This window comes from Callithrix jacchus, chromosome 22 (genome assembly GCF_049354715.1).
Source record: "Callithrix jacchus isolate 240 chromosome 22, calJac240_pri, whole genome shotgun sequence".
In the NCBI taxonomy this organism is placed as follows: Eukaryota; Metazoa; Chordata; class Mammalia; order Primates; family Cebidae; genus Callithrix; species Callithrix jacchus.
The window spans coordinates 3,991,522-4,016,804 of NC_133523.1; the positions used below are offsets into that span (position 1 = coordinate 3,991,522).

General features: G+C 53.3%; 1 protein-coding gene across 1 annotated transcript; it reads left to right on the plus strand.

Moving 5' to 3' along the window:
• Positions 1-1,368: 1,368 nt before the first annotated feature.
• Positions 1,369-24,929, plus strand: YJU2 (YJU2 splicing factor homolog). The gene is made up of 8 exons (XM_035284663.3): positions 1,369-1,470; positions 4,696-4,796; positions 6,570-6,714; positions 10,277-10,411; positions 13,603-13,784; positions 16,765-16,885; positions 21,646-21,796; positions 24,415-24,929. Exons 1-8 carry the CDS (start codon positions 1,447-1,449, stop codon positions 24,525-24,527), a joined length of 972 nt encoding a protein of 323 aa, XP_035140554.1. The 5' UTR covers positions 1,369-1,446; the 3' UTR covers positions 24,528-24,929.
• The last annotated feature ends 354 nt before the right edge of the window (positions 24,930-25,283 follow it).

Here is a 25,283-nt window from a genome sequence, read left to right on the forward strand (position 1 = left end):
ATCAAGAAGTTACCCTATATGGTCTGAGAAGGGGAAGCATGAATAATCCACCCCTTGTTTAGAAGCCCTCATGTTTTGTTTTTTGGTTGTTTTGCTCTGTCTATGGAGTAGCCTTTCTTTTTTAGACCCAGTTTCACTCTTTTTGCCCAAGCTAGAGTGCAAAAGGCTTCAAGCGATTCTCCTGCCTCAGCCTCCCCAGTAGCTGAGATTACAGGCATAAGCCACCACGCTGGACTGATTTTTTTTTTTTTTTTTCCCAGTAGAGACAGGGTTTCTCCATGTTAGTCAGGCTGGTCTTGAACTCCCTCCCGAACTCAGGAGATCCTCCTGCCTTGGCCTCCCCAAGGCTGAGATAACAGGTGTCAGCCACCGCACCCGGCTTGTCTTCTTTCTCAATAAACTTGCTTTGGCTTTCCTGCAAAAGACCCTGAAACCCTCTCTTGGGATTTGGATCCAGTCACCTTTCCTGGAACAATCTGACACAGAAGAAATGTCCATGAAAAGCAGGGAGGAGGCTGGGGAAGGAATGGAATAGAAAGGCCTCTTTTTTTTTTTTTTTTTTTTTGAGATGGAGTTTGCTCTTGTTACCCAGGCTGGAGTCAATGGTGCCATCTCGGCTCACCGCAACCTCCGCCTCCTGGGTTCAGGCGATTCTCCTGCCTCAGCCTCCCAAGTAGCTGGGATTACAGGCACGCGCCACCACACCCTGCTAAGTTTTTGTATTTTTAGTCGAGACGGGGTTTCACCATGTTGACCAGGACGGTCTCGATCTCTTGACCTCGTGATCCACCCGCCTCGGCCTCCCAAAGTGCTGGGATTACAGGCTTGAGCCACCGCGCCCGACCTAGGAAGGCCTCTTTAAGGGGAAGCACAGGTGGGCAATGGAGGGACATTTGGGAGACACTGCGTGTGGAAGTGGGTTTGGAGCCTGATCTTTAAGTCAATCTGTGACTCAAGGGGCGTCCAGGGTCCTCTTAAGTCACCCGATGTGTGGCCGCGACCCCATGTGAGAGTTAAGGGCACAGGAACGATGCCCTGGGTTCCAAGAGCCCAGCATACAAAGCAGGCGCATAATACATATTTGTTGAATTAAAAAATGAAAAACAAGGGCTGTCGCGACGCGGAGCCCGGTCACGTCACAAAATATAACGAGCCGCTGTCCGCTTCCAGGGAGCGCAACGCACTCTAGAAAATTCTCCAATTCAGACGGCTCCAGGAACCCTTATTTCGCGCTACACAGGTTGCAACTCCGGAAGGAAGACGGCGAGACTCCCAGCTTGATAGGTGGGGATGGGAACCAATGAGAGAGGTCAGCTGTGTACGCTGCAGCCAATAATAGCGGCTGAAGGAAGTGACGTTTACGGAAGTACAGATTCCGTCGGAAAACTCGATAATTACCGAGCCTAACCATTTCTCCAGTGCTTGCGAGGGGATTAGGAGGCAAAGATGTCGGAGCGAAAAGTCTTAAACGTAAGTGTTGGGTGGCTGGGGCTTTCCAGTCGGAGAGGGACATTCGGGAACTTCGGGAGAGGGAGGGCATTCCTGGGATCTCCTCTTTGGAATGCTTCTTCCCAAACGGCCTTCCGAAGGACGGTGCTTCTCTGACTCCTCCCCATCGCCTTCCATGGGGGGGCGGTGGGTCTTCGCTAAGTCTTCTCTTCCGGGCTGGGGTGTAGCCAGTCACCTGTGGGGCGTGGCTTGGGCTTTTACCCAATCACTTCACCAGGTAGAGTTTTTCCCGATGGAATGATCCAATCACGTTTTCTGGGGGCGGGGCTTCCTCTTGGGCCTGTAGCCAATCGCGTTCTTCGGGGAGGTTTTGTTTGTTTGTTTTTTGTTTTTTGAGGCGGAGTTTTACTCCTGTGCCCCAGGCTGGAAGGCAGTGGCGCGATCTCGGCGGGTTCAAGCGATTCTCTTGCCTCAGCCTCCCGATTAGCTGGGATTACAGGCGCCTGCCACCAGGCCCGGCTAATTTTTATATTTTTAGTAGAGGCGGGGGTTCACCATGTTGGCCAGGCTGGTCTCGAACTCCTGACCTCAGGTGATCCACTCGCCTCGGCCTCCCAAAGTGCTGGGATTACAGGCGTGAGCCACCGCGCCCTGCCCTTTGTAGAGGTTAAGGTTTACTTAATGCTTCTGTTATTCCGGCCGGAGACCCGCAGTTCTCTCAGTTGTCCCAACTGCACCCCGAAACTCTGTAGAGGGTAAACCAGGACTCTCTTAGGCCAGGCTCCCAATCACCACACAGCATCGTCTCCTACGGTGTCATGTCCCTAGATCTGAATCCTGAGTAGCTGAAACCTGCGAGGCTCAGTTTACTCCTCTGTGAAATGGGGACATTGTCCTCTATCTCCGAGTCTTTGCACACGTACTTTGAGGCAAGGGGGATAAAGTGTTTTTTTGCAGTGTCTGGCACCCAGCAGGCGCTCTAAACCTAAGTGCTTTATTTTCCAGCGGTGCAGTGGAGTTATTTGTCATAATCCATACTCACACTCCCCTTGTTTCCTAGGGCTCCTGTTTGCCAGGAGTTCCTACAGCAAGCCTGCGACTGCTCTCCTAGAAAGACCTGTTTGCGGCCGGGCGCAGTGGCTCACACCTGTAATCTCAGCATTTTGGGAGGCCGAGGTGGGCCGATAGCCTGAGCTCAGGAGTTCGAAACCACCCTGGGCAACATGGTGAAACCCCGTCTCTACTAAAATAAACAAAGATTAGCCAGGCACGGTGGCGGGTGCCTGTAATCCCAGCTACTTGGGAGGCTGAGACAGGAGAATCGGCTGAGCCTGAGAGGCAGAAGTTGCAGGGAGCTGAGATTGCACCAGTGTAACCCAGCCTGGGTGACAGAATGAGACTCTGTCTCAAAAAAGCAAAAGAAAAAGAAAGAGGCTGGGCGCGGTTGCTCACACCTGTAATCCTAGGACTTTGGGAGGCTGAGTCAGGTGGATCATGAGGTCCAGAGATTGAGACCATCCTGGCCAACATGGTGAAACCTTGTCTTTACTAAAAATACAGAAATTAGCCTGGCGTGGTGGGACATGCCTGTAATCCCAGCTACTCAGGAGGCTGAGGCAGGAGAATTATTTGAACCAGGGAGTTGGAGGTTGCAGTGAGCCGAGATTGTGCCACTACCCTCCAGCCTGGGTGATGGAGGGAGACTCCGTCTCAAAAAAAAGAGAGACCTGCTTGCCAGATTCTGTTCCTTGGCCAGCATCTGGGAACTTGAATTTCAGGATGGTTCCCACCATTCCCAAAGAACGGCTATCGATGCTGAGACTACCCACAGGGTTGGGCGCAGTGGTTCACACCTGTAATCCCAGTACTTTGGGAGGCTGAGGCAGGAGGATTGCTCCAGCTCAAGAGGTAAAGACCGCTCTGGGCAACATAGTGAAACCCCATCTCTCTAAAACAAAGACAAAACTTAGCGGGATATGGTGGCGCATATCTGTGGTCCCTGCTACCTGGGAGGCTGAGGCAGGAAGATCACTTGAGCCTAGGAGTTTGAGGCTGCAGTGAGCTATGATGGTGGCACTGCACTCCAGCCTAACCAGCAGAGCCGGACCCTGTCTCCAGAAAACAAACAGGCCAGGTGCAGTAGTTCACGCCTGTAATCCCAGCACTTTGTGGGGCCGAGGCAGGTGGATCACTTGAGGTTAGGAGTTTGAGACCAGCGTGGCCAACATGATGAAACCCTGTCTCTACTAAAAATATAAAAATCAGGCCAGATGACGTGGCCTGTAATCCCAACACTTTGGGGGCGCTGAAATGGACAGATCACGAGGTCAGGAGCTGGAAACCAGCCTGGCCAACATGGTGAAACTCTGTCTGTACTAAAAATACAAAAAATTAGCCAGGCTTGGTGGTGGGCACCTGTAGTCCCAGCTCCTTGTGAGGCTGAGGCAGGAGAATCCCTTGAACCCAGAAGCCAGAGGCTGCAGTGAACCAAGAAGGCGCCACTGCACTCCAACCTGGGCGACGAGCGAAACTCCGTCTCAAAAAACAAACAAGCCGACAGAATGGTTTATACTGAACCCCTGCTTTGCTTCTGGGATTCTGAAATCTTGGCTCCTGTGAGGCAGAGGGTACCTGCATGACCAGTCCCCATAAAAAACCTGGCTTTTTGGCCGGGTGTGGTAGCTCACCCTTGTAATCCCAGCACTTTGGGAGGCTGAGGCAGGCGGATCAGCTGAGGTCAGGAGTTCAAGACCAGCCTGGCCAACATGGTCCCATCTCTATTAAAAATACAAAAAATTAGCCGGGTGTGGTGGCGCGTGCCTGTAATCCCAGCTACTCAGGAGGCTGAGGCTGGAGAATCGCTTGAACCCGGGAGGTGGGGGTTGCAGTGAGCAGAGATTGCGCCACTGCACTCCAGCCTGGGCAACGAATGAAACTTCATCTCAAAAAAAAAAGAAAAAACCCCTGGCTTTTTAGAGTCTCCCGTGTAGACAGCGTTTCAAGTGTGTTGTCATGACTCGTGTTGGGAGAATTAATGCGTCCCGTGTGAGTCCCCTGGCGGAGAGTCTGGAAGTTTGTGCCTGGCCTCCCCCGACTGTACAGAGTCCTGCGAGTCCTCCCTGCATGCTGCGGAACCTGGGTGGGCTTGGGGACCCCTGACACAGCTCCCTGGACCCCCTTCCCTCTGCCCATGTCCTGTGCCTGCTTCTGAAAATAACGCCCCAGTGTTTCCTTCCTCCCCCGCAGAAATACTACCCGCCGGACTTTGACCCGTCAAAGATCCCCAAACTCAAGCTTCCCAAAGACCGGCAGTACGTGGTGCGGCTGATGGCCCCCTTCAACATGAGGTGAGCCCCCCCGCATGACCCCACACACCGCTCACGGCTGTAGGACGGAGTGCCTGGCATCCACAGGGGTGACCCGTCCTGCGTTCACACCGGGCCACTCCAGCCCTCCCTCACCTCACCCTGGGATTCAGCTCCGGATCTCTTAGAGCCTCCCGGCCAGGGCCTGCCTGCAGGTCTTGGTGGTTAGTAAACTTGTGAGCAGAGAGGATAGGGCCCCAGAGATGCGGCCCCATAGATACATTTCAGCCCCTCCAACAGCCAAGCTTGCTCCTGCCCCAGGGCCTTTGCATCCACTGCTGCCCCTGCCTGGAGCTCTCTCCCTCTACTTTCTTTTCTTTTCTTTTTTTTTTTGAGGCAGAGTCTCGCTCTGTCACCCAGGCTGGAGTGGGAGTGCAGTGCTGTGTTCTCAGCTCACTGCAGCCTCTGCCTCCCAGGTTGAAGTGATTCTCCTGCTTCAGCCTCCTGAGTAGCTGGGATTACAGGCATGCAGCCACCACGCCTAGCTAATTTTTGTATTTTTAGTAGAGGTGGGTTTTCACCACGTTGGCCAGGCTGGTCTCGAACTCCTGACCTCAAGTGATCCACCAGCCTCGGCCTCCCAAAGTGCTGGGAGTACAGGCAGGAGCCATGCCCCACTCATTTTTATATTTTTAGTAGAATCAGCATTTCGCCATGTTGGCCAGGCTGGTCTTGAACTTCTGACCTCAGGGAGTCTGCCCTCCTCGGCCTCCCAAAGTGCTGGGATGACAGGCGTGAGCCACCGCGCCCGGCCTTCTCCCTCTGCTTCCACGTGGCAGGCTCCCCTTTTCTGCCGTACGTCATGGCTCAGCTCTCACCCCTCCAGGAGGCCTCCATCCTCCCCTCTCACAGTACCCAGGTCTTGCCTTGGTAGCACTTTAGAATGATTGTATTTCACCAATTCTAAACCCCACACCTCTTCATGTTGTAGCAGGTTTGAAATCACACACCTAACAAGGAGACATTTGGGTCAGTGAAATTCGGTTCATGCCCACGTGTTGTTGACCTGCTCCTCTCATTCATTCATTCATTCATTCAACACTCATTTATTGGGTACCTGCTGTGTGCCAGGGTCTGTGCTGGGCACTAGAAACAGAGTCCCTGGCCTCATGGAGCCCACAGTCTAACGGGAAGTGGAGATACCAGCTAGTCAGGCAGGTGTATGGGCCCCGTAAGTCAGGCAGGAGAGAGCCCTGGGCTGGTGGCGGAGAAGGAAGAGATGTAGGTATTTGCGGTGATCAGGGCTACATCAGGCAAAATGCTGTGGCACTGAGGTCTAAGGATAAAGGGCGTCACTGGCCATGGGACCACAGGAGCAGAGGCCTTGAGGTGCAGCTGAGCTGGGGGAGTTTGCAGGATCAGACAGGCGGCGGGCGTGCTGGACTGGGGAGCAGAGCCCTGCGTAGGACTGGGAGAGGGAGGTGGGGCAGAATTTTTCTGTGTGGCATCTTCCCTCTTGGAGGGCAGGGGGCCCTGTAAACACCGAGATGGCTTCTGGGAGTGCATGACAGGCAGGCCTCACCTACTCGGGGGGCTTCCCAAGCAGGCGACCCGTGGAGCAAGCCCCAGGAAGATATGAACGGGAACGGGAGGTTCTCAGGTGGAGGAAATTTGGACATAGGCTGCCTCGTGAGGGAGGGAGCTCCCCATCGCTGGAGGCAAGCAAGCAGTGATCTCGCAGGGCGCCGCAGGGACAGCCTACCAGTGAGAGCCAGAGGCCCAAGACAGTGTGCGTCCCCCCACCCTGCCGCACAGGTGCAAGACATGCGGGGAATACATCTACAAGGGGAAGAAATTCAACGCTCGGAAGGAGACGGTGCAGAACGAGGTCTACCTGGGTCTGCCCATCTTCCGCTTCTACATCAAGTGCACGCGCTGCCTGGCAGAGATCACCTTCAAGGTAGACGAGGCGGCCAGCCAGGGCAGGCCCCGGGGTTCCTTACTCCCATCCTCTCTATCCAGGGAATCTCGTTTCGGTTTATCCCCAAGAAACAGCGGTTTGGGGGAGATGTTCATGGCAGCCTTCTGCATAAAGGCAGACAGACAGACGCAACCTGGATAGATCATCACGGGATGAGAAGAACAAATTAGAATGCAGGCTGGGGGTGGTGGCTCACACCTGTAATCCCAGCACTTCGGGAGGCCAAGGTGGGCTGGCTGCCTGCGGTCAGAAGCTCAAGACCAGCTTAGCCAACATGGCGAAATGCCGTCTGCTACTGAAAATGCAAACCGTAGCTGGGTGTGCTGGTGGACTATAATCCCAGTTCCATGGGAGGCTGAGGCAGGAGAATCGCTTGCACCTGGCAGGCGGAGGTTGCAGTGAGCCCAGACTGGACCACTGGACTCCATCTGGGTGACAGAGCAAGATTCCACCTAAAAAAACAGCCAAACCAGGCCCCGTGACTCACGCCTGTAATCCCAGCTCAGCAGTTTGGGAGGCCGAGGCAGGAGAGAGACTCCCTGAGGTCAGGAGTTTGAGACCAGCCTGGCCAACATGGTGAAACCCTGTCTCTACTAAAAATACAAAAATTAGCTGGGTGTGGTGGTGCACACCTGTAATCCCAACTACTTGGGAGGCTGAAGCAGGAGAATCACTTGAACTGGGAGGTGGAGGTTGCAGTGAGCCAAGATCTCACCTCTGCACTCCAGCCTGGGCAGCAGAGTGAAATTCCATCTCAAAAAAAATTAAAAAAAAAAAAATTAGCCCTCAGTGGAATATTACATGGCCAATAAAAGTCATAATTTGACTTTTAACCTAAGGATTTGAGGAAAGACTGAAGAGAACTTAAAATATTCTCTTCCTATGCTTAAGTATGCTGAGTACTTTTTTGCCATAAGTTTTTTTTCTTTGATTAAAAAAAAAATGTGGGGCTGGTCACAGTGGCTCATGCCTGTAATCCCAGCTCTTTGAGAGGCGATCAGTTGAGATCAGGAGTTCAAGACCAGCCGGGCCAACATGGTGAAACCCCAACTCTACTAAAAAATACAAAAATACACAATAATAATATTTGGGCTGGGTGCAGTGGCTCACGCCTGTAATCCCAACACTTTGGGAGGTCGAGGAAGGCTGATTGCTTGAATCCAGGAATTCAAGACCAACTTTGGCAACGTAGTAAGACCCCGTCTCTACAAAAAAATACAAAAATTAGCTGGGCATGATGGCATGTGCCTGTCTGTAGTGCTAGCTACTCGGGAGGCTGGGGCAGGAGAGGCTGCGGAGAGCCATGATTTCACTGCTGCACACCGGCCCGAGTGACAGGGCGAGACTCTGTCTCTACACACAAAAAGTTGTTTGTCTGTTTGAGTTGGAGTTTCCCTCCTGTTTCCCAGGCTGGAGTGCAATGGCGTGACCTCTGCTCACCACAACCTCCACCTCCTGGGTTCAAGCGATTCTCCTGCCTCAGCCTTCGGGGTAGCTGGGAATACAGGTATGTGCCACCATGCCCAGCTAATTTTGTATGTTTAGTAGACATGGGGTTTCTCCATATTGGTCAGGCTGGTCTCAAACCTCCAACCTCAGGTGATCCTCCCACCTCGGCCTGAGTCTACAATATTAATGGTAACATTCTACCTTTAGTTTCTTTTTTTTTAAAGACGGGCTTTCACTGTGTTGGCCAGGATGGTCTCAATCTCTTGACCTCGTGATCCGCCCGCCTCGGCCTCCCAAAGTGCTGGGATTATAGACGTGAGCCACAGTGCCTGGCCTAGTTTCTTTTTTTTTTAATTAAAAAATTGTTTTGAGTCCAGGCATGGTGGCTCACGCCTGTAATCCCAGCACTTTGGGAGGCCAAGGAGGGCGGATCATTTGAAGTCGGGAGTTCAAGACCAGCCTGGCCAACCTGGTAAAACTCCATCTCTACTAAAAATACAAAAATTACCCAGGCGTGGTGGTGTGCACCTGTAATCCCAGCTACTTGAGAGTCTGAGGCAGGAGAATTGCTTCAGACTCTTCACCCCGGGACATTGTAGGCTGGGTGCCATAGGTCATACTTGTAATCCCAGCACTTCTGAAGCAAAGGCGGGAGGATCACTTGAGCCCAAGAGTTCGAGACCAGCCTGGGCAATGTGGCAAAACCCTGTCTGTACTAAAAATTAGCGAGGCGTGGTGGCACACACCTGTGGTCCCTGCTACTTGGGAAGCTGAGGTGAGAGGGTTGCTTGAACCTGGGAGGCGGAGTTTGCAGTGAGCCGTGATCCTGCCGCTGCACTCCAGCCTGGACAACAGAGTGAGACCCTGTCCCAGAAAAATGCAAAAAACAGAGTGTCACTATTAGCATTTAGAGTGAATGTAGATTTCAGCTCTTCTGCTAATGTCGCTCTTCTGTTCAGACCCCAGGGTGTATTTAGCCAGTCTGTTCAATAAACAAAACAGGGTATGCTCTATTCCTATTTGTACGTGTGATTTATTTTCAGAGAAAAGGGGCTAATAAACACAAAGAATAGACATCACAACACTCGCCCAAGCCCGGAGATTTGTTTTGTTTCTGTTTTTGTTTCGAGACAGGGTCTCGATTTGTAGCCCAGGCTGCAGCGCAGTGGTGTGATCTCGGCTCACCGCAACCTCAGCCTCCCAGGTTCAAGCAATTCTCCTGCCTCAGCCTCCTGAGTGGCTGGGATTACAGGCCTGTGCCACCACACCTGGCTAATTTTTGTATTTTTAGTAGAGACAGGGTTTTACCATGTTGGTCAGGCTGGTCTCAAACTCCTGACCTCCTGATCCACCTGCCCTGGCCTCCCAAAGTGCTGGGGCCACAGGCATGAGCCATGATGCCTGGCCTAATTTTTCTTTTTTTGGTAGAGACAGAGTTTCACCATGTTGGCCAGGCTGGTCTTGAACTCCCGATCTCCAGTGATCCACCTGCCTCCTTGGAGATTTTATTTGCAGTCATGTTGAGGGTAGGGAGTGGCGGCAGGGAGTGAGTGGGCACATAGAGAAGAGTCTTAAAGTCCATGCCAGGGAGTTGGGCGTTTTTGCCCAAAGAGATGGGAGGAGGACTAGGAAGAAACTGCACTGGCCAAAGCAATAAGACAAGAAAAAGAAAAGGTAGTAGAAGCTGTAAAAATCAGAGAGAAGGATGGCCAGGCACGGTGGCTCAAGCCTGTAATCCCAGCACTTTGGGAGGCCGAGGCGGGTGGATCACGAGGTCAAGAGATGAAGACAATCCTGGCTAACGTGGTGAAACCCGTCTCTACTAAAAATACAAACGTTAACTGAGCATGGTGGCGTGCACCTGTAGTCCCAGCTACTCGGGAGGCTGAGGCAGGAGAGTTGCTTGAACCTGGGATTCAGAGGTTGCAGTGAGTGGACATCGCACCACTGCACTCCAGCCTGGGCAACAAGAGCAAGACTCTGTCTCAAAAAAAAAAAAAAAATTAGAAGGGGCCCTGAACTACTGGTGGTGCTTTAGAAGTTTCCGGTGCCTGGGGATGTGGGAGCTGATGTCTGTCTATCCTCCCTCCAGACAGACCCTGAAAACACAGACTACACCATGGAGCATGGAGCCACGAGAAATTTCCAGGCCGAGAAGCTCCTGGAGGAGGAGGAGAAGAGGGTGCAGAAAGAGCGGGAGGATGAGGAGCTGAACAACCCCATGAAGGTGAGTTGGGGACGTGCAGGTGTTCATGGGCACCGTGTGTGTGTGTGTGTGTGTGTGTGTGTGTGTGTGTGTATGTGTGGGTGCAGGTGTGTGTGTAGGGGTGTGTGTGGGTGTGTGTGGTGGGTGGGTAAGTGCAGGTGTGTGGGCAGGGGTGTAGTGGTGTGTGGGGGGAGTGGGTAGGTGTGTGTGGTGGGGGATGGATGTGCCAGCGGGTGTGCCTTCCCTGCCTCAGGTCCCCAGGGAAGGAAGATGGGGTAGGGGGCATGGTTGGTAAAACTTAAAGATGTCCCCAGGAGGCCAGGCACAGTGGCTCATGCCTGTAATCCCAGCACTTAGGGAGGCCAAGGTGGATCATGAGGTTAAGAGTTTGAGACCAACCTGGACAGCATGGTGAAACCCCATCTTTATGAAAAATACAAAAATTAGCTGGGCATGGTGGCACACACCTTTCATCCCAGCTACTCAGGAAGCTGAGGCAGGAGAATCACTTTAACCCGGGAGGCACAGGTTGCAGTGATCTGAGATCGCGCCAGTGCCCTCCAGCCTGGGCAACAGAGTGAGACTTTGTCTCAGAAAAAAAGAAAAAAATTAACCAGGCGTGGTGGTGCATGCTTGTAATCCCAGCTACTCAGGAGGCTGAGGCAGGAGAATTGCTTGAACCCAGAGGACAGAGGTTACAGTGAGCCAAGATTGTGCCTCTGCACTCCAGCCTGGGCAACAGAGCAAGACTCTGTCTCAAAAATAAAATAAAATAAAATAAATTATATTCACTTCCAGTTGGACAATTTTGTTTTTCTCAGCAATACTGAAATGAGCCAGGCATGGTGGCTTGAACCTGTAGTCCCAGCTACTTCAGGGGTTGAGACAGGAGGATCACCTGAGTCCAGGAGTCCTAGACCAGCATGGGCAACACGGTGAAGCTCTGTGTCTACAAAATATTAAAAGATTAGCCAGGTGTACTGGTGTGTAACTGTAGTTCCAGCTACTAGGGAGGTTGGGGCAGGAGGATCACTTGAGCCCAGGAGGTCGAGGCTGCAGTGAGCTATGATCACACCACTGTACTCCATCCTGGGAGACAGAGCAAGACTCTGCCTTTAAAAAATGTATATATATATATATGTGTGTGTGTGTGTGTGTGTGTGTGTGTGTGTGTGTATATATTTGTACATGTATATACACACGTATATACATAATACACATACATATATTTATATGTGTATAACACACACATATGTAATAAATTTTAAAATGATTCTGTTCACTGCTGTCTCCTCCCACTCCCATCTATTTCTGGACCCACCCACCCCTTCCAAATGTGAGTTTTCTAAGCAAGCCACATCAGAGCTGATCAGAGCAACAGGGAGGGAAATGAGCCTTGATGAGGGTTTGGTGTGTGCCTGGGGCTGTTGCACTGCTGTCTCTGTGTGACTTTAGTTACCTCCATGCTGACAGCAAGGGGCTCTTAACCCTGGTACTAGTCAGCTATTGCTACATAACAGGTTATCCCAAAACTTAATGACCTCAAACAACAGACATTGAGTATCCCATAGTTTTTGAGAGTCGGGTATCCAGAAGCAGCTAAGCTGGATGGTTCTGGCTTGGGGGCTCCCATGAGGTTGCAGTCAAGGTGTTGACCAGGGCAGTATCATCTGAAGACTAGACTGGGGCTGGAGGAGCCACTTGAAAACTGGCTCCCTCTACTGGCTGTTGGCGGGAGGCCTCAGTGCCTTACCACCTGGAGAGCTGCTTGAGCATCCTCACAACATGGCGACTGCCTACCCCAGACTGGAGAGTGAGAGAGCATGGAGGAAGCCCTGTGCTTTTACGTCCTGTTCTCAGAAGTGACATGCCATTACTTCTGTCATAGCCCATTAGAACAAGTAGCCATGTCCGGCCCCTGCTAAAGGGGAGGGGAGTTACCTCCATCCCTTAAAGGGAGGAGCATCAGAGAGTTTGTGGATAAATATTAAAACTACCAGAATTGCCACTTACCAAAGGGTAAATACCACAAGGTCACAGCACCGGGAAGCAGCCAGGCAGGATTCCACACCCAGCCCAGCCTGGCTCCAAAGCCACTTCTCAGAGGCCTGTGGCTGCCAGACTCGCCTCCCTCAGCCTCAGTTTTCTTTTCTGTAAAATGGGGATTGTGAGGATTAAATGAGATTGCATATGGAAATGTTTTGGCCCAGCGTAAGCTGTTAGCCCGGCGTACAGTAGGTGCTCAGGTTGCCTTTTTACATTTTTCCTTGTTATTATTATTTTTTTTGAGATGAAGTCTCGCTCTGCCACCCAGGCTGGAATGCATTGGCACGATCTTAGCTCACTGCAACCTCTGTCCCCCAGGTTCAAGTGAGTCCCCTACCTCAGCCTCCCAAGTAGCTGGGATTATAGGTGTGTACCACCACCCCGGCTAATTTTTGTATTTTTATTTTTATTTATTTTTTTGAGATGGAGTCTCACTCTGTCACTCAGGTGTGAGTACATGGTGCGATCTCAGCTCACTGCAACCTCTGCCGCCCAGGTTCAAGCAACTCTCCTGCCTCGGCCTCCCAAGTAGCTGGGATTACAGGTGTAATCGCCACCACTCCCAGCCAGTTTTGTATTTTTAGTAGAGATAGGGTTTCACCATGTGGGCCAGGCTGGTCTCGAACTCCTGACCTCAAGTGATCTACCCTCCTCAGCCTCCCCAAGTGCTAGGATTGCAGGCATGAGCCATAACACACAGCCTGTATTTTTAATAGAGACAGGGTTTCACCATGTGGACCAGGCTGGTCTCGAACTCCTGACCTCAAGTGATCCTCCCACCTTGGCCTCCCTAAATGCTGGGATTACAGACCTGAGCCACCATGCCTGGCTGAATGTTGCCTTACTATTTTTACTGAAAGATGGCACCAGGCCGGAAGTCCAGGCCACCTGAGTCCGGAGCCGGAGTCTTTCCTCCCAACCCTGCCCAGGGGCTCAGATCCCGGCTCTACCACTGCTCAGCCCCATGGACGTCACTTTCCTGCCCCAGACCTGAGTGTTCTCACCTGTGAAATGGGCACAGCACTGGGCATGGGCAGGGGGTTCCCTGAGCAGGATGGAAACATTGGGGTAAGGGGTTTCCTGCCATGGCCTGTGGCAGCCCCCGAGGCCAGGCAGGGTGTGCCCAGGGTGCCATGCATTCAGCCCTTCTGCCCCGCACCCACCAGGTGCTGGAGAACCGGACCAAGGACTCCAAGCTGGAGATGGAGGTGCTGGAGAACCTGCAGGAGCTGAAGGACCTGAACCAGCGGCAGGCGCACGTGGACTTTGAGGCCATGCTGCGGCAGCACCGCCTGTCCGAGGAGGAGCGACGGAGGCAGGAGCAGGAGGAGGACGAGCGGGAGACCGCGTGAGTCAGGGCCGGCCCATCCCAGGCCCAGCTCGCATCCTCTGCACCGGTGGGCGCTGCCTCTGCCCAGGACCCTTCCCCCACTTCGCAGGGACCCCTTTCCCACCGCCCAACTCACTTTCTCCCTTGTGGCATCTGTCTCGGGGGTGCCTGGGCCACCGCCAGGCTCAGTGGCTCAGCACATGGTCGCCCGCATGGCTGTGGTTTGTCACAGCGAAAGGACACAGCAGATTCAGCACAGGGCAAAGGCGTGTGGGGTGTGTTGGGGGCCAGGCCTTGGAGCCTCGAAGATTGCGCCTCATCCCCAGCACGAGTCTGGAGAGAGGCACCGTCACCAGGGAAGCACCTAGAGACCTAGTGTGGGGTTCCTATGCAGCCTGGACCCACAGCGCCCTTCCTGGCTCATACCAGGATTCCAGACTCCAGAGGAAAGCAGGGTCGCACATACACCATGGTGTCTGCAGGAGCAGCTGAGGCTGTCATGTCACTGAGGGGCCCCCAGTGCAGGCTCCCGGGCACCCACCAGGGCTGCCCTCTCCAGCCACCTCTGAGGACACTGGGTGAATGCTTTTCTTTTTCTGTTTTTCTGAGCCAGGGTCTCGCTCTGTCACCCAGGCTGGAGTGCATTCAGAGCTCGCTGTAGCCTCCATCTCCCGGGCTCAAGCGATCCTCCTGCCTCAGCCTTCTGGGTAGCTGGGACCACAGGACTCATCACCATGCCCAGCTCATTGGTTTTATTTTTCTAGAGACAGGACCTTGCCATGTTGGCCAGGCTGGTCCTGAACTCGGCCTCAGGCGATCCTCCCGCCTCAGCCTCCCGAAGTGCTGGATGACAGGTGTGAATGAGCCCCTGTGACCAGCTGGTGAATGCCTTTGATGCCGACCACCTCTGAGCCCTCGTGCTGATCCCCGCCTTTCCTGGTGCCTCATCTCCCCGCCCTCTTTTAGAATCTAAGCTGTGACCCGGTGCGGTGGCTCCTGCCTGTCATCCATCACTTTGGGAGGCCGAGGCGGGTGGATCACCTGAAATCAGGATTTCAAGACCAGCCTGGCCAACGTGGCTAAACCCCGTTTGTACTAAAAATACAAAAACAAGTTAGCTGGGCGTGGTGGTGGATGGCTGTAATCCCAGCTGCTCTTGAGGCTGAGACAGGAGAATTGCCCGAACCCGGGAATCGGAGGTTGCAGTGAGCCGAGATGGTGCCACTAAACTCCAGCCTGGGCGACAGAGCAGGACTCCATCTAAAAAATAAAAATGAAATTAAAAATGAAAAAAATAAAAAGTAGACTGGGCACGCTGGCTCACACCTCTAAACCCACCACTTCAGGGGGCTGAGGCAGGCGGATCACCTCATGTCAGGAGTTTGAGACCATCCTGGCCAACATGGCGAAACCCTATCTCTACTAAAAATACAAAAATTAGCTGGACACAGTGGCACATGCCTGTAGTCCCAGCTACTCAGGAGGCTGAGGCTGGAGAATCACTTGAACCCAGCGGATGGAGGTTGCAGTGACACAAGATCGCATCACTGCACTCCAGCCTGGACAACAGAGTGAGACTCTGTCTCAAAAAATATATATATATACGAAAATTAGCCAAGCATGGGCTGGGCGTGGTGGCTCATGCCTGTAATCCCAGCACTTTGGGAGGCTAAGGCGGGTGGATCACCTGAGGTCAGGAGTTCGAGACCAGCCTGGCCAACACAGAGCAATCCCGTCTTTACTAAAAATACAAAATTAGCTGGACACAGTGGCACATGCCTGTAATACCAACTACTTGGGAAGCTGAGACAGGAGAATCATTTGAACCTGGGAGGTGGAGGTTGTGGTGAGCCGAGATCACGCTATTGCAGTCCAGACTGGGCAACAAGATCAAAACTCTGTCTCAAAAAAAAAAAAAAAGTGGGCCAGGCGCGGTGGCTCACGCCTGTAATCCCAACACTTTGGGAGGCCGAGGCGGGTAGATCACAAGGTCAAGAGATCGAGACCATCCTGATCAACAAGATGAAACCCCGTCTCTACTAAAAATACAAAAATTAGCTGGACATGGTGGTGTGTGCCTGTAGTCCCAGCTACTCAGGAGGCTGAGGAAGCAGAATTGCCTGAACCCAAGAGGCAGAGGTTGCGGTGAGCCGAGATCGCGCCATTGCACTCCAGCCTGGGTAACAACAGCAAAACTCCGTCTCAAAAAAAAAAAAAAAAATTAGACAGGCATGGTGGCAGGCCCCTGTAATCTCAGCTACTTGGGAGGATGAAGCAGGAGAACTGCTTGAACCCAGGAGGAGGAGGTTGCAATGAGCTGAGATTGCGCCACTGCAGTCCAGTCTGGCACCAGAGTGACTATCTCAAACATGAAGTGAAATTAAAATTAATGAGGCGTAGGGGGCACACGCCTGTGGACGCAGCTACCCAGGAAGCTGAGTGGGGAGGGTCACTTGTGCCCAGGAGGTCGAGGTTGCAGTGAGCTCTGTTGGTGCCACTGTACCCCACCCTAGGTGACAGAGTGAGGCCTTGTCTCTTAAAAAAAATTATAATAATAATAATATAGACCGGGCGCTGTGGCTCACCCCTGTAATCCCAGCACTTTGGGAGGCCGAGGCGGATAGATCATGAGGTCAGGAGTTCAAGACCATCCTAGTCAACATGGTGAAACCCTTTCTCTACTGAAAAATACACAAATAAGCTGGGCATGGTGGCCCGTGCCTGTAATCCCAGCTACTTGGGAGGCTGAGGTAGGAGAATTGCCTGAATGGAGACCCGGGAGGCGGAGGTTGCGGTGAGCCGAGATCACACCACTGCACTCCAGCCTGGTACAGATCAAGAATCCATCTCGAATAATAATAATAATAATAATCTTTGCATCCTCTACTCAGTCCCACCCCTGCTCGCCAAGGGCAGGAAGGGGTCTCCAGGCACCCAGGCGCATCCCAGACACTGTGCCGTGCAGAGCACGTCCAAGCTCCCATCTCCCATCCCACAGGGCCCTGTTGGAGGAATCCAGAAAGCGAAGACTGCTGGAAGACTCCGACTCAGAGGATGAGGCTGCTCCTGTGCCCCTCCAGCCGGCCCCTCGGCCCAACCCCACCGCCATCCTGGATGAGGTGAGTGGGGGCTGCATGAGTCCCCGGGGGCTCCCGGCTGACCTAGGGACAGCTGAAGTCAGGAGACTGCTTGACTTTTTCTTAAAAGGCCAGTCTGGGGCTATAGCCCAGGGCAGCCACGATGGTGTAAATAAGGGGGCACGGCGTGGTGCCAGTAAAAGTTTATTTAGAGGCCGGATGCAGTGGTTCATGCCTATAATGCCAGCACTTTGGGAGGCCGAGGCAGGAGGATCCCTTGAGGCCTTGAGTTTGAGACCAGCCTGTGCAACAAGGTTAGACCCCTTCTTTACAAAATTACAAAAATTAGCCATGGGTTGTGATGCTACTTGTGAGGCTGAGGCAGGAGGATCACTTGAGCCCAGAAGGTCAAGGCTGCAGTGAGCTATATCAGTGCCACCGAACTCCAGCCTGAGCAACAGTGAGACCCTGTCTAAAATAAACAGAAATTAAGGCTGTGCAGTGGCTCAGCCTGTAATCCCAGCTACTCGGGAGGCTGAGGCAGGAGAATCACTTGAACCCAGAAGGTGGAGTTTGCCGTGAGCCAAGATCACACCTTTGCACCCCAGCCTGGATGACAGAGTGAGACTTTGTCTCTAAATAAATAAATTAATTAATTAAATCTATCTATCTATCTATCTTGATTTACTGAAGCAGGTGGCAGGCTAGGGGTCCGTAATTTGCCATCCCCTGTTTAAGCAGCTGAAAGAAGGGATGTAAAGAAAGAACGTAGAGGTTGATTCCTCAATCACATAACAGTTCTGGGCCGACAGTCTAGGACTTCCAGGCGGCTCTGCTCCATGGAGTCGTTCAGGGATTCAGGCTCCTTCCTTCTGGAGCACGGCTTCCTGCGCTGTGGTCACAGCTGGCTCAGAGCACCCTCAGGGTCCGGCTGTGGGAAGGCGAAGGGTGTGTGGAGGACCACCCAGTCTCGGATGTGGCCCACCTCAATTCTTCTCTCATGCCATAGGCCACAGCGTAGTCACAAGGCCCCATCTGGCTGCAAGGGAAGCTGTGAGACGCATCCTCCAGCTGGCCTGTGCCTGGCTGACCTGCTAACTAGAACAAAGGGATGCCAGGCGCTGTGGCTCAGGCCACCAGCACTTTGGGAGGCCGAGGCGCGTGAATCACCTGAGGTCAGGAGTTCAAGCAGCCTGGCCAACATAGTGAAACCTCTGTCACTACTAAACACAAAAATTAGCCAGGTGTGGTGGCACATGCCTGTAGTCCCAGCTACTGGGGAGGGTGAGACAGGAGACTCGCTTGAACCTGGGAGGCGGAGGTTGCAGTGAGCCAAGATCGTGCCATTGCACTCCAGCCTGGGCAACAGAGGGAGACTTAAAAAAAAAAAAAAAAAAGAAGGGAGGAAGGAGTTTAGGGGGGTGACCAGCATTTTCCGCCACAGCTGACTCATGCAAGGTGGCCCCGGCCACTGTGGACTCATGCAAGGTGGCCCCGGCCACTGTGGACTCATGCAAGGTGGCCCCGGCCACTGTGGACTCATGCAAGGTGGCCCCGGCCACTGTGGTTTGTTGACTGAAGAAGGCAGTTGAAGTGGAGGCTCATAAACCAATAACACAGACACACAGAAATGAATGTTCTTTCTCTTTTGCTTTTTTTGACACAGGGTCTTGCTCTGTTGTCCAGGCTGGAGTGCATCTGTGCAGTCCCAGCCCACTGTAGCCTCCGCTTCCTGGACTCAAGCAATCCTCTCACCTCAGTCTCCTGAGTAGCTGGGACCACTGCCACACACCACTATGCCTGAATAATTTTTCTTGTCTTTTTTTTTGAAGCGGAGTCTCACTCTGTCACCTGGCTGAAGTACAGTGGTGCAATCTCAGCTCACTGCAGCCTCCGCCTCCTGGGTAGCTGGGATTACAGGTGCTTGCCCCCACACCTGGCAATTCCTTGCCATTTTAGTAGAGATGGAGTTTTACCATGTTGGCCAGGATGGTTTCCATCTCTTGACCTCATGATCCACCCACCCTGGCCTCCCAAAGTGCTGGGATTACAGGTGTATGCCACTGTGCCTGGCCTTTTTTTTTTTTGACAGTTTCACTCTTGCTGCCCAGGGTGGAGTAGAGTGGCACGATCTTGGCTCACTGCACTCACTCTCTGCTTCCCGGGTTCAGGCAATTCTCCTGCCTCAGCCTCCCGAGTAGCCGGGATTACAGGCACCTGCCACCATGCCCAGCTATTTTTTGTATTTTTAGTAGAGATGGGGTTTCACCTTGTTGGCCAGACTGGTCTCGAACTCCCGACCTCAGGTGATTCACCTGCCTCGGCCTCCCAAAGTGCTGGGATTACAGGCGTGAGTCATGGCGCCCATCTCCTGGTTTTTCAAATTGTTTTTGCAGAGACGCGGTCTTGCTGTGTTGCCCAGGCGGGTCTCAAGCTCCTGGCTTCAAGCAGTTCTCCCGCCTTGGCCTCTAAAGGCACAGGGATCACAGGCATCAGCCACCATGTCTTAAAAACCCCGAGACACGTTTTTAAAAGACATTTTCTTTGCAGCTGTGTCCCCTGGTTGGACTTCTCACACTGGTTCTTACATAAACCACTCCCAGAATCCATTGTCTACAGCTCCCTCTCTGTTTTAAAAAAGTGAAGCGGGCCGGGCGCGGTGGCTCACGCCTGTAATCCCAGCACTTTGGGAGGCCTGGGCTGGTGGATCACGTGAGGTCAGGAGTTTGAGACTATCCTGGCCAACATGGCGAAACCCTGTCTCTACTAAAAGTACAAAAATCAGTCAGGCGTGGTGGTGGGTGCCTATAATCTCAGCTACTCAGGAGGCTGGGGCAGGAGAATTGCTTGAACTGGAAGGCAGAGGTTGTGGTGAGCTGAGATCACACCACTGCACTCTCGCCTGGGCGACAAGTGAGACTTCATCTCAAAAAAAAAAAAGTTTTTGGAACTAACCTATGTCATTTTTTTTTTTGAGACAGGGTTTCACTCTCTCACCCAGGCTGGAGTCGACTGGTGCGATCTTGGCTCATTGCAGCCTCCACCTCCCAGGTTAAAGCAATTCTCCTGCCTCCGTCTCCTGAGTAACTGGGATTACAGGCGTGTGCTACCACACGTGGCTAATTTTTGTATTTTCTTTTTAGTAGAGACAGGATTTCCCCGTGTTGGCCAGGCTGGTCTCGAACTCCCGACCTCAAGTGATCCACCCACCTCGGCCTCCCAAAGTGCTGGGATGACAGGCGTGAGCCACCGCACCTGGATGTCTGTGCCTTTAACGTCTTCTCCTCATTCTGAAATCAGTCCAGAGCCATGACTTGAAGGAGGCCTCTCCCATACCTTCACAGACCACACACCCCCATGTTCAGCTGGACACTGAGAGCCACTGTCCTTTCTCCATCCCTCATATGCTGCCCTGGCACTTCCTGTGGCTTCTCATCTCCACGCCTTTACCCATGCCGTCTCCTTTGCCAGGGATGCCCCCTTTGCTTGGTGAACTCCTACTCACCCTTTGATACCCAATGCAAGACCCCCTTCCTCCGAGAAGCTCATCCTCACAGTTCAGGCTCACGTGCCCTGGCTTCAGTCTCCTTGCCCCTCCCTCTCCCCACATGGTGAGCTCCATGAGAGCAGAGCACCCACCAGGACTTCCTTAACCCAGTGGTTCCCTCTTCCTCTATTTAAACATAAAACAGTAACACACTTCACAGAGCTGCACAGAACTTGAAACAGTCAAGACTAGCCTGGCCAACATGGTGAAACCCCATCTCTATTAAAAATACAAAAATTAGCTGGGCTTGGTGGTGGGTGCCTGTACTCCCAGCTACTTGGGAGGCTGGGGCAGGAGAATTTCTTGAACCCGGGAGACGGAGGTTGCAGTGAGCTGAGGTCATTCAGCCTGAGTTACAGAATGAGACTCCCGTCTGGCTCACATCTGTCATCCCAGCTCTTTGGGACACTGAGATGGGAGGATCGCTTGCGCCAGGAGTTCGAGACCAGCCTGGGCAACATAGTGAGACCCTATCTCTATGAAAGATAAAAATGTTAGCCTGCCATGGTGCCATGCTCCTGCAGGAGGCTGAGGCAGGAGAATCACTTGAGCCCAGGAGTTCGAGGCTGCAGTGAGCTGTAATTGCACCACTGCACTCCAGCCTGGGCAATAGAGTGAGACCCTCTCAAAAAAAATTTTTTTTTTTTATAAATAAAATAGATTAAAGGGGCCCTTCTGTTGTAATTAGGGAGCTGGAGGTCATGCCAACCCTTTTCTACCTGTCCCTAACTCTTCCTCAAAGCAGCCTCTCCATTTTGACTTGTTCCCTCAAGTACATTGATTAAGCACCTTCTTGTGCTGAGAACTGTGGCACCACAGAAGCAGCAGTGGGGAAGACGGGCTCACAGTGAGTTAGGGAGAGAGTTATAACAGCCAGCAGAGGGCACAGTGAGCATGGACATGCAGCCTGCATGTGAGCTTGACTCATGATGGGCTTCTCAGAGGAGGGGTGTTTTACGTTGGGTATTGAAGGGCGAGTAGGAGTTCACCAAGGGAGTTCGTGGAAAAGGGGACACCCCTGGTGAAGGGAATAGCATGGGTAAAGGCACGAAGCTGAGAAGCCACAGTGTGATTCAGGAAGTGCCAGACCAGGTTATGTGGGATGGGGAATGGGCAGAGGCCTTTAGTGCTTAGCCTAGGGCAGTGGGGAGCCATAGAGGAGTTTAGAGCAGAAGAGGAATGTGGTCAGTGGGGCAGTGAGCATGGGTTGGGGGCACAGGGGCCAGACCCCCTCACATATCCCTATCACCTACAGACCCCAAAGCCCAAGAGGAAGGTGGAGATCTGGGAGCAGAGCATTGGCAGCCTGGGCAGCCGGCCCCCGCTGTCGGGGCTGGTCGTGGTGAAGAAGGCAAAGGCCCACCCGGACCGCAGCAACGGGCAGCCCCAGGCGGCCCCAGCCCCAGGTAAGGTCACCGAGTTTCCAGAGCCGGGCGCGGTTTCTATCGTGGCCTCTAGGTGGCGGCAGCGCTCCCAGTGCAATTAGGGAGCCTCCATTGGGTAGGTGGGGGGCAGCATCTGAGCCCCACAGGACCAGTTAGTGGTGAGTAGAGAAGTCAGGCGGCTTCTTTTTGTCTTTTATTTACAAAAGGAGCCAATGCTTGCTTTTAAAGCCCAAGTCACGTGGGAGTGTGCAAAGTAAATGTCAAATCCGTGCTTCCCTATGCGGCCTTCACTGTCCGCAGATGCCAGGCTGCCCCGTCCCCTTCCCCGGCTGTCTCTACAGCATGCGTGGCTCCGCTGTCACACACCTGGTGCTCTGCAGGGGTGAGAGCCCCACACCCCCAGCCCCGGGTAGATGGAGGATTGGGGTGCGGTCAGCATTGCCAGAATTCGGAGTGGAGCAGCCCGGGAACAGATCCCTGCAATTTCCCTTGGCTTATCCTATGGCCCTGGCCAAGGACTTCCCCCCAGCAGGGTCTCAGTGTCCTGTCCTGTAAAATGCAGCTAAGGGGACCCACCTCACGTAGATGGGATCAGTCCCCAGGTTTGGGTTGATTCTGTGAGTGCTGGCAGTTGAGTAGGCCCTGGCACACGGCGAGCCTTGGAGACGCTCGAGACATTTTTGTCAGCACTGATAAAAATTACGCCATTTGGCTGGGCACGGGTCTCACACCTGTAATCCAAACGCTGGGAGGCCGAGGCGGGCGCGTCACTTAAGGCCAGGAGTTGAAGACCAGCCTGGCCAACATGGTGAAACCCTGTCTCTAAAAAATACAAAAATTAGCCGGGCACGATGTCAGATGCCTATAATCCCAGCTACTTGGGAGGCTGAAGCAGGCGAATTACTTGAACCCGGGAGGTGGAGGTTGCAGTGACCCAAGATTGCGCCACTGCATTCCAGCCTGGGCGACAGAGTGAGACTCCATCTCAGAAAAAAAATTGTCCTGGCACAGTGGCTCACGCCTGTAATCCCAGCACTGTGGGAGGCTCAGGTGGGCGGATCACCTGAGATCGGGAGTTCAAGACCAGCCTGGCCAACATGGTGAAACCCCATCTCTATTAAAAATACAAAAACCAGCCGGGCACTGTGGCTCACGCCTGTAATCCCAGCACTTTGGGAGGCTGAGGCGGGTGGATCACGAGGTCAAGAGATCGAGACCATCCTGGTCAACAAGGTGAAACCCCGTCTCTACTGCTTTGTAAAAATACAAAAATTAGCTGGGCATGGTGGTGCACGCCTGTAGTCCCAGCTACTTGGGAGGCCGAGGCAGGAGAATTGCTTGAACCCAGGAGGCGGAGGTTGTGGTGAGCCGAGATCACGCCATTGCACTCCAGTCTGGGTACCAACAGAGAAACTCTGTCTCAAAAAAAGAAAATCAGCCAGGTGCAGTGGCATGTGCCTGTAATCCCAGCTACATGGGAGGCTGAGACGGAAGAATCACTTCAGCCCCAGAGGCGGAGGTTGCATTAACCAAGATGACAGCATTGCACTCCAGACTGGGTGACAGAGCAAGACTCCATCTCCAAAAAAAAATTATTTGTAGGGTCCAGCCCTACAGGGTCCTGTGAGCCCCTCTCTGCTGGTGTGAAGATGAGGAACTGTGGAAATAAAACCCACAAGACACCAAGAAAGAGAAAAGAGAGTTTGGGCCCAGGGGTCCACTTCCAGCCAAAGCGCGGAGGCCAGCAGTCACCCCAAGTGCCTGGACGCTCTTGAGTACAAGCAGTGGGCAGGGAAGGTAGGCTGAGGGAGTGGTGATCGGTGATAGGGTCGGATAAATCACATGTCTTGGAGATAAGCGTCCGGGACTTTCAAGGAGCCGAGGCAAGGAGATTTTAGACCAGCGGGCGCTTTCCCGGCTCTGGGGCTCCCGCACAGCCGAGGCGCCCTCCAGCAGCCTTACGCGGCGTGACAGAGGCTTGGAGCATCTTGCCCTGGGGTCACTTTGTTCACGATGTCACCTCAGTTCCGTGCTTCATAACCCAATAATCATGAGTAAAATAAGGGTTATGCTGAGTATATATCTTTATAAGTGAGTGACCAGAGGATTATATATGATTATAGAAAGGATTTACTATGGGCCTACATTTCTAATTCTTTTCTAAGTTAGTATTTAGATGGGAACAGGCTGAGGCTTCACATCCTTGCCATGGCACCTGCAGTGTCCCCCCCACAATTATTCCTTTTGTCAGAGGAAGAGACTGCAGGTCAGAGTGGCTTTCACAGCCGGGTGCAGAATCCGTCCCTGTTAATTGCCTTAGTGGGATTTTTCCTGGGGCGGTTAGGTCCTCGGTGACTGCACCTTGAACTTGGCTCCATTTCCAGTTTTTGCAGCGCGTGCTGCCTGCCTCGGCAGGGGCTTCCATGGGTCCTCGCTCAGAAGTGAGCTGTCGAGTCCAGAGTGTGCCGATGTGACTGCGACAGGTCCCATCAGGTGCCATCCAGAAAGGCCAGGCCATTCGCATGCCATCACCCTTGGGCCTTGCAAACCCGCGGAGGTAGCCGGCTCCGTGCTCCAGGCCTTGTCCCTGGCCCGTCCAGTCTGGAGCTGAGGTGGGCTAACTCTCACTCTCCCCCCAGGACCCCCACAGAGCAGGAAGGAGGCCGACCCTGCGCCCCCGACGCCCGGCGCGTCCTCCCTGAGCCAGCTGGGCGCATACCTGGACAGTGACGACAGCAACGGTAGCAACTGAGCCGTCCTAGGACCCCCACACCGGGTCAGGCTACAAGACCAGCTTCCGCCACATCGAGGCCGGCGTTGCTGGTGGTCGGGGCAGGAGGCTTGGGCGTGACCAGAGCCCCAAAGGACAAGCGCCAGCGTGCTCCAAGCGCATAGGGCCAACAAGGGCGTCAGCCCCAGGATGTCACTCTTCTCTGCCCTCACCAGCCTCTCAACACCTCGGGGACCCCTGCTCCTCCTGCCCCACCCGTCCCTACCTGTCACTGTGCTCAGGGCTGCGACATCCCTGGAATCTCAGCTTCCATCTCTACTTCAGGGTGGCGGCATTTGGAGGATGGGGTGAACCTGCCTCTAGACGGCCACATGTCTTCCTTCCACAAACTGTCAGAACCAATAAAAGGAAACCTGCCAGCCAGCCCGGGCCGCCTCTCTGTCCTGGAGTCTGATGAGAAAGCCCAGGACAAGGTCTCTGTTAGCGTCATTCCAGGGTTGGTCCACAGAGGCTTGTTTATTTTCTTTGAGACAGAGCCTCGCTCTGTCACCCAGGCAGGAGTGCAGTGGTGCGATCTCAGCTCACTGCAACCTCCACCTCCTGGATTCAAGGGATTCTCCTGCCTCAGCCTCCCAAGTAGCTGGGATTACAGGCACCTGCCACCACGCCCAGCTAATTTTTATATTTTTAGTAGAGATGGGATTTCACTGTTTTGACCAGGATGATCTTGAACTCCTGGCCTCATGATCCGCCCACCTCAGCCTCCTAAAGTGCTGG